We start from the raw sequence: 9,067 nt of genomic DNA on the forward strand, positions 1-9,067 counted from the left end.
GGCTTGGGATGTGATAACATGATTCCTGTTTTTTGTTTGTTTGTTTTTGGGGGGTTTTTCCTCAAAAGTTTGGATACGTATCTTAAAACATAAGTGGAGGGAATGATATTTGCATTTCTTCACTTTCTATATATTGAAAACTTCTTTCCTTCCTTCCTACCATCATTCCTTAATATTTTTATTATAATCGTACTGCTTATTACGATTCAGCCCCCCTGAAAAGGTGGGAATTGGCTCCAGGTTTGGCACCTCGCATGAAGTACGTCAGACCTTTAAGGAGCTTTTCCACTGCCAGTGTGTGCACTGATGACTTGGTATCGCTTTCGAGAGCTGCCGCAGTGGCAACTCTCCACTGATCTGCAGTGAACAAGTTGACCACAGCTGCAAGGCACACTCAACAATGAGAACCTTCAAGGCCTGGTTCTGATCAACCAAACTAGACCCAAATATTACATTTTGTCTCACAGAAATGAAGTAACTTGACTGCATTGCGCCCGCTTGGTTATTCCATCAGCTATAAGAAAGTGGTGCATCTTTTAAGTTCATCTTGTTAAAACCTGCTGGATGAAATTGTTTCTAATCTTTGATTCATCCATCTATGCACTTTTTTTGTGTGAAAGTGAAATAATAAACAGGGCTGTCATTTATAAACTTTATTTAATGAGGATTTTGGACACATGTTGGCTACACTGTGCAAAAAAAAACAAACAAAAAAAACATGCAGTATTCAATACATGCTTTATTGGAGCAGCTTTATAGAGGGATGTTGGCTGATTGAGTCACTGCAGGGAATGTTAAACCGCAGGAGTTGGCATCATAGCATCACCGAATCAAATGCGTCTCATGTTTTCGGTTAAACTGATTTATTTAATTCACAACTGTATAGCTTTACACGGGAAACAACAAAATCACATACACGGATTAAAGGCGGTACAAAAATAATTCCTCTGAAAACAGCATTGTGGACCACGCCACGGCAACATCAGGAACGGGAATAAAGAAAAACAATGCGGGAGGCACCGTGCCTCCAGTGTTTATGGAGTTTGGTAGTTTTCCTGCAGCAGGTTTGGCGTTAGCTTCTATGGAGAGACAAAAGGGCCACAATTTGTCTGACTCACTGTAAGAGATTATGCACAAAATCTGTGGATTAAGTCAGGATGCTGTAAAATATTGGTTTGATGGAGAACACCTCTATAGAGTTACCAAACATCAGGTCAGAAAACTATTTTTATTCTATTTTAAATCATCCTGACTAATTAAACAAGGATTTTTTTTTTTCACCATTTCTTACACATATTGGGTGGAAACTGACTAACTGTGAGCTCCTTGCTTTTCCGTATCTTTGTAACTGCTGCTCATGTTATGGTCTAAAACTGTGAGTCTCTGAAGCAGGAACAGGCAAGCAAACAGTCATTGACGCTGACCTCAGTCGGCCTGCTGGCGACCCAGCCTGAGGTCGTAGGACACCAGGTGGAAATTGTCCCAGGCAAACAGCTTCCTCTGGGCCAAGCTGTAGTCGATCATGCTGTTGTAGCCGTACTTGTTCTTGAAGGGAATGGACAGGGCCTTCAGCTGGCCGCTCGCCGTGTCGTACACGTGGTTGACGGTGGTGTCGCGGGCGGCGTAGCTGGCCACGGTGTAAAGCTTCCCGCAGATCATGAAGGTGTTGGCCACTGACGCCTTCCTGACGCTCGTCTCCCAGCTCCTCTTCACCTCCAGGCTGTGCGGGTCCAGCTTGGAGATCACAATGGCTCCTTGGGCCTTGCTGGTGGAGTACACGGCCCACAGCCCCTTCTCGTCCACAGACAGGTCGATGTCCGTGTAGCCGCCCCAGGAGTAGGGGAACTGGCCGTGGAAGCCGGCGTGGGGGAGTTCACGACGGGCCGCCACGTTCTCAGAGGCCAGGTCATAGCGGATCAGGGTGCGACTCAGCCGTCTCTGGTAGTACAGGGACCCTCGGTATATTGTGGCCCCGGTGCTTTCCATCGGGTCTGGCAGCAGCAGGACCTGTCACAGCAAAGCGTAATTTTCCTTCCCTTTCATAAGTGTGCACTCCTAGTTTGTGGCAGGAGCATGAATACCTTTGCAAGGCCCTGCTACACCTACCTTGGAAGGGAAGCCTTTGGAGAGCTGCTCCATGTCATCATACCCATACAGCTGCCTGACCTCGGTGCCAATGGTGTCGATGCGCCACAGCATGCTGGCTCCATAGGGGGAAACGGCCTCAGGGTCCTGCATCCAGACACCGTATTTACCTGCGATGGTGTTGGCCTTCCTGTGGGTGACCGGCTCGCCCACGGAAATCAGCTCCCCGCATCCTGCAGGGGCAAGGAAGACGAGACGTGGGAGACGTGGGAGACGGGGTCGACGAAGAGACTCAATCTAGTTGTCACAAGTCAACTAGATTGTCTCGTCTTTCTTTTGTGATGAAAGACGAGTTTTAAATCACGTCAAAGCTTTGAGAAGTTCACTCTGCAAGGCTTTGAAGGTCATTGGATGGATGGGCGTGGTTTTTAAACCAATACACGGGTTTCGTCCTCCCAACAAGCTTGCGTCAAAGAGGCAACGCAACCGCTTGGTTTTCTCTGAGTCACTGCGTTCAGAGGAGAGGCTGCGTGACGCAACTCATCCAGGGTTTCAGAGAAAACGATAAGGTTGGCTTTATATTTGTCTCTTCCTAAAATACCGCCTTCCTCTCGGGTTCCGGATGTAGCCCCAGATTTAAGATTGGATGGCAAACATGTCTTATAAATACACCCATTACTATGTTGCCTCAGAGCGCTCTGGCCTCAAGTGAGACGGGAAGACGCGCCGCGTCGACTCTTTGCGTTCCCCTTTAGAAGGCAGGGGGTGGTTTGGGGAAAAGCCCACCCGAGGAAACGTTTAACAGCTGCATTAAACGACAGCCTTGTTAAAGGTGCTTTCCCTCTTCGTTTATGGGGCAAACACGAACCTCAGAGGGCGCCTCATACCGACGGTTTGGCATGACGTCGGTATTCTGACCCTGAATGCCTCGGTATTAATAGTCGTATTTACTTTGAGGCTGTCAGCAGGAGGGGTGAGTGTCATGTTTGCCCGGTCCGCACCAATGGAGGAGGACGACACGGGGCTCGTCTTTACATCTCTGCTTCTTTTTATGTCTTTTTATGGACACGTTGGCGTCTTATTGTGTGTGACATTCTCTCAGAAAATGCGCCTGGCGCAGAACGTCCCATATGTTCGGCTAATTCCAGGCTCAAGAATAAACACCTGCGCTGTGGACGTTGGCGTCCGGCGCGGGCACCTCGGTCACCTCGGCCTTCAGCTCCTGAAAGCCCCGGGCTCCGTGTGGCCAGGCTGAATCTAAACCAGCAAGAGACACACTGAGTTATGCACAAATAATCACAACATTCATCAAAATAAGAATTGTTAGGGGTTAACATCTAAAAAACAAACAAAAAACTCCTACAAAAACACAAAATGTTACCAAGTTTTTTTTTTCTTTTTTTTGTCTAGTTGGCAATAAGAAAAAAAACAAACTTACAAGTTTGCGTTATATAAGTAATTCCTCAATATTGGTTTTAAAAAAACATGCTATTTTTCAACAGGCAGATTTGTTTTCACTTTTAACAAGACATTTTCTCCGTGAAATAATCTGCCGGTGGAACTAGTGTTTAGTTCAATGAATATCGAGGAATTATTGATTCCAAACAAGCTCCTACTTCTCGCTGAAAAGATGCTTGTAAATCAGTTTCGTCCCACTTCAGACGGACTGAGATACTTGCTCTAGAAACGAGGCCAGAAATACTTGGTGACGGTTTGTGTTTTCGCAGCGCGGCCTCAGGAAGGGGCTGTGGTGCGGGGAAGCGGCCTCACCTCTCAGGTCGCTGCTGTCGCCCTGCCGGTTGGGCCTCGTCATGAGGTGGGACATCTGACTGGAACCTGAACACACAGACACACCGCGGCTGACCGATGTTGTAGCCTACAACCAGTTCCCTTAATATCACTTGGCTCCATTCAAAGAAAGCCACTCCCACAGCATGATGTCGCCACTGCCATGTCTCCTCATGGAGATCCTGTGTTCAGGGTGATGTGCAGTTTATACGCATAATCCTGCGTGTAAACTGGATCTGTTTGTCTTGAGTGGATGTTTGGTGTAAATTAGGGCTCAACTCTTGGTTGTTTTTGCCTAATTAGGGGAATCTGGAAAGTCGCTCAATCGCAGTTAAACACAGGGTGTGGTTGTGGATTCCAGTGAAGTGGGTATGGCTGCCTCTAAAAAGGCTCCATATCTCTTTCAGATGTCACTGTCTTTGTCATATTTTAAGCTCTCCAGATTCCTTCCCATCAATTTGTTTTATTTTTGGTCTTTTTCAAAAAAAAAATTTTATTTGGAGCTTGTTTACCTCCCAAAACCATCACAGCGAAACGTAAACCCTGTCAAACTGAATCTGACAAACTAAACGGCTCCATACGGAGGCCCCTCATGGTCTAAACACTGCGCTGATTACAAAGGAGAAAGTGAGACGCCCAGATGTGTTTTGGTGAAAGCTGCTGGTGCGTGAGTCCACATGGGATTGTTTGTTGTTTGTTGTTGTTGTTTTCTCCTCCGCAGCTTATCGCGCACGCCTGTTGCGCAAAATGTTCCACCGTGTCGGGCAGGCAGTGAACCCCGACGACGCCGAGAGCATGGAGCATCAACATCTGGAAGCTGATGTTGATCCCCCCGCCCCGCCCCCCCGCCTTGCCCCGCCCCTGTCAACGAACAGAAGCAGCAGGTCCGTAAATGGGGCAGATGATGACCAACAGGTGCTGTCGGAAAAAAACAAAACCGGTGCCAAAAAAAAAAGTCTCATAAACTCGTTTCCTTGCTGTACGACTGAGCTTCGGGAAGCGTTCATGGTTTGGGGATTTTACGTAATAGTCTGTAACTGTGAAGTGGATTTAAGTATTGTAGTCCTAATTTTTGGGGAAAGTCTGGAAGGTTTAGCTTTCATTTGATAGTGGGCTCTTATCCGGGTGGCATTTTTATAAAATGAGTACAGAAGTCAGCTGTAAGTTTATGTCTCTGCACATCTACAGGTCTAAATCATCCTGTTTAGTCTTGCAAACAGCTCCAGCCCAGTCAGGTTAGACAAAGAGCTGATGCAAACATCTATTTTCAAGCTTCTCCACAGGTTCTCGGTCAGATTTAAGTTTGGACTTTGACTGGGACGTTCTTTCACATGAAAATGCTCTGAACCAAATCATTTGGGTAAAGTTCTTGCTGTCGTCCAACATGTTTGCTTCCAGGAACGTCTCTAAGTCCATCCATTGACCTTTCACCTCTAAGACTTTTCCATGGATCGTGGCACATCGATAACAGAGTTGGTTTCACAAAAGGAAGAGGGAAGAGGCATTTTTCCCCCCTTCTTTTTTCATCCCGGGTGCTCTCTTCTGTTTTGCCACCTTTTTTTTTTTTTTTTTTTTTTTTTTGAGGCCTTGCAAGTCAAAACTCCGCATTTTTTTTAAAGTCACGCATCGATGCAGTTGCAGCAACGTTAATGACCATTTTATGCCTTGGCAGCACTTTCAGAAATCACAGAGACCCTCTATGATCTAGAAAGGAGTTTGGTGCAAATCACGCCTCGCTTTTCGATCTCGATTCGAAGGGGTAAAACGCCGCAATACGTCGGACCTCGGTGACCCTCAAGCTTGTAAATTCGACTGAGCACAACAGGCCAGGCCTCACATAAAGACAGTTTAAAAGCTTTTAAATACAGCTTTTAAACTGTATTTAAAAGCCTATTTTTAATGCAAAACATAACAATCAGAGAACATCGACTGGTATATTTTAACTGATAAAACAGTCACAGAAACACTGTAGAAGTTGTGAGAGATAAAAAGCCCTCCTGTCAAGAGTTTCACTCTTCCCTCCAAGCCAAAGTGGCTTGATTTATGTTCTTTCTCTCTCTGTGTATCTGCTCTGGTCCTGCAAGTCGCGCTCTGAGCATGATCTATCCGGCATCTGCCTGTCACCCTTATGGGGCCCTCCGTGTGTATTTCAGGCTGCGGGTGAAAACATGAGGAGCAGCACCCATAGCCGAGAGGATGCAGGAGGTACACAAGCATCCCGAAGCAGACGGGGTCGAGGTGGTTTAGTGGGGAGGGACAGATTTATTATCGGTCCAGGAAATCTCAACGTTAAAACCCAACGATGCAGAATTCCAGGCGGGCAAACAGAGAGACGCTTCGCTGGAAAGTAAAGGCTGAAGGAGGAGGAGGAGGAGGAGACAGAGGGGTAGGGGATCATTGTCCTCCTCGTGCTCTCTCCTTTTAGGGCCGCTCGCGCGCATTTCCCGCCATGTTCAGGGGGGAAACACCAGCCATAAAGACAGCAGGGTCTGTCCTTAAATACAAAGCTGATCCTCCATGGCCGCCCTCCAGCGTTTCTAAAAGAAGAGGCAGGAAGACGGGACGGTTGGTGGGGATTCGGGGAGGGAACCCGAGCCGGGGGGAAACCAAAACATTACCATGCAAACGCAAACACACTCAGATGTATGTGGCATGGAAACATGGAGCTCATCCGTGTTTGGTTTTAACCCTTAAACGCCTGATGCAAACAGACAGAAGTGATCAACTTTGCTGTTTCAATGCTTTAGACAAAATATCTGCTTAATTATTAATATTGCTAGTGACATTTACAATAGAAATGAATGTGAAATTCCAATCAAAATATATTCAAATCTACACAAAGCTTTCAGTATAAGCAGCATAAATTCAATTTAAATATCCACCAAATAGCACGTTGTGCACTGATTAATGAAATTCACATAGATAAGTGAAAAAAAACACACATTTTGACCAGTCTTTCTATACATTTGTCAATGATAATTATGTTTTTGTTTTTGCTGTATGACTCTAAAACCAATTTTTTTAGTTCCAAGGAATAAGTTGACATCTTATTCCTTGGAAATAAACTTTGTGACCCATGCAAACTCTTTCTTATTAGCTGTGCACAGCCGCTGTGAGTCTTCAGATGAAACTGACACCTGTCCTCCGCAGGACCTGCAGGATGAGACAGCTTGAGGATTGTGTGTGCATTGTCTCTTACCAGCAGGCGGTCTGCCTCTGCCCCAGTCTTGCTGGGTGGCGGTGGCAGCTGCCACTGGGCTCTGAGGAGACAGGCAGGGTCTGCTCCTCAGCCTCTCCGCCTCCCGCCTCATCTCCTCCATCCTGAGCTTCAGCGTGTCCAGCTCCCTCTGCAGCCTCTCTTTCTCCCCTTGCAGCAGGTTCCTCTCTGCCACCGCTCGGCTCAGAGCCTCCTGGAGCTCGGGCTGCGGTCTGGCAGCGGCCCCCTGCTGGCCCCCCCGCAGCTGAACGTCCTTCCCGCCGAGCTGGGCCACCAGCGCCTCCAGCACTCCGAGCCTGGCCTTCAGGCCGTCCAGCTCTGGACCTCCAGCCTGTGGGCAGGTGGCCTCCGCCGGGCTGGGCACGGTGAAGGTGTACTGGCACCGGCCGCTCCGGTCGTTCCCCCTCCACAGGGAGGCTCGGTCCTGGGCATCACCTCGCAGCAGGAGACCACATACGCACAGCAGGGAGAGGAAGAACATCTCTGAGCAATTTATACTGATATCTTAAGTCCTTTTTTGTTGGTTTGTTTGTTTGTTTCCCCACAATCCAACTTTCTGTTCTAGATTTTTTTTTTTTTTTAATCCAAGTCAATTAGTTTTTTCTCTTATCAGGTTGTCTTGTGCCCCTTCCTCTTGTCTTGTTCTCTCCTCTATGAGCAGCTCTGCAACACTGAGCTCTTCCCATCTGCTCTCAGATATTTATACAGTCTGGAAGGGACACAAGGAGGGAAACTGGAAAACAGGGAGGAGAGGAGAGGTGAAAGGAAGAGAAGGGGGGGTGTGCAGGGGGAAGGGAAAAGGTGTAGAAGGGCAAAAACACAGGATTTTTTTTTGAATGACGCTAAATTTGCAAAAGGATGTTTTGGGATTTCAGGATGTTAAATCTGACACTTTGTACTAGTTGGGATTTTGAAGATCTTATCTGGAAAAATTGTCCATTTTTTTTTTGTTCCTGTTCAAATTCTCAGGAATTTAAAGAAAACTTTTTTTTTTTTTTTGAAAGGGTTTGTTGAAAGTTTACAAACAGTTGTAGTAAATTATTCCTTTGGCTTCATTATTTGGTGTAAAAACAGATCATCTGATCCCAGAGGCTGAATGCCTAGTTCCAGGAGTTGGACTGCTTCCAGCGTAAAATGTCTCAGCGGTGTATGCAGTCGCTGGTTAAATGGTTATTTATCAAAAAAAGAAAAAAATGCTGCTGATTTGTTTTTTTTTTTAAAGCGTGAATTTGGAGGTACTGCAAACGATGTGGGGTCAAGTTCACTGCCTCTAACCTCTGACTTCCACATGCACAGTAAATAATCGTCGGCATCGCCGAGACGCTTATCACGCTTAAAACCTTTCAACAGGACCTTCCTTCAACTGCCCCTGTAAGGTTTGGGTCCAACATGGTGGCGAAACGTGATCCCTGTTGGACACGGTTTCCTCCGGTGTCTCCTTACATGTGGTTGGTTGTGGGGGGACATCGGTGATCCGATAGGAGGCTTGACCCCCAGCACACAGTGTCCCTCAGGGCTCAGACTTTTGGGGGCTGTGAAGTGGGAGTCCGTGCTTCAGGCTCTTCAACGTGTCTCTCTCACCTTTAAAACAACTTCAATGAGTTGAGTGGTTTTATGTCACATTCACTTCCTCTCCGGATCACCCAAAATTGAACGGGACGTCTCTTGCTCTTCACACTGTCTTTCATGTGCATAAATCTCTGCTGACCCGACCGGCCGTGATGTCCAAAGCGTCTCTGGGTCGCAAAGGGCCTGACCTCCCGAAACGGGATGAAAACTTTCCGTTTGGTAGCTGAAAAAGGCAGCGTCAGCAGTAGTGACATAGGAACAAAAGTAGCTAAAGCAAAAAAAAAAAAAAAACAGGAAGGGAAAAAAAAAAGGTTCTCAGGAAAACGACGGGACGGAGAAAGTGGTTTGAAAACGTTGCAAAAGTCTATGTTATGATACAATAATTAATTAGAGCAACTGAGCCCCGTC

The 9,067-nt window shown here is 46.7% G+C and overlaps 1 protein-coding gene across 1 annotated transcript; it reads right to left on the reverse strand.

Annotated features, from left to right (window-relative positions):
- Positions 1-721: 721 nt before the first annotated feature.
- myoc (myocilin) lies at positions 722-7,774 on the reverse strand. The gene is made up of 5 exons (XM_055044565.1): positions 7,073-7,774; positions 3,856-3,921; positions 3,250-3,342; positions 2,107-2,318; positions 722-2,007 (listed from the first exon to the last, which is right to left on the reverse strand). Exons 1-5 carry the CDS (start codon positions 7,569-7,571, stop codon positions 1,426-1,428), a joined length of 1,452 nt encoding a protein of 483 aa, XP_054900540.1. The 5' UTR covers positions 7,572-7,774; the 3' UTR covers positions 722-1,425.
- Positions 7,775-9,067: the final 1,293 nt, after the last annotated feature.

The sequence above is a fragment of the Poeciliopsis prolifica genome, unplaced genomic scaffold (genome assembly GCF_027474105.1).
Source record: "Poeciliopsis prolifica strain line A6 unplaced genomic scaffold, Auburn_PproV2 SCAFFOLD002, whole genome shotgun sequence".
NCBI classification, from domain to species: domain Eukaryota; kingdom Metazoa; phylum Chordata; class Actinopteri; order Cyprinodontiformes; family Poeciliidae; genus Poeciliopsis; species Poeciliopsis prolifica.

What these genes read in the sequence shown, in the direction of transcription:
- myoc (XM_055044565.1), bottom strand. Translation starts at nt 7,571, where the DNA reads ATGTTCTTCCTCTCCCTGCTGTGCGTATGTGGTCTCCTGCTGCGAGGT. An exon ending in CAGAGGCAGACCGCCTGCTG is followed by an intron (nt 3,922 to 7,072) that starts GTAAGAGACAAT and finishes CTGTGTGTTCAG; the next exon opens with GTTCCAGTCAGATGTCCCAC. An exon ending in CGCCAACGTCCACAGCGCAG is followed by an intron (nt 2,319 to 3,249) that starts GTGTTTATTCTT and finishes TTGCCCCTGCAG; the next exon opens with GATGCGGGGAGCTGATTTCC.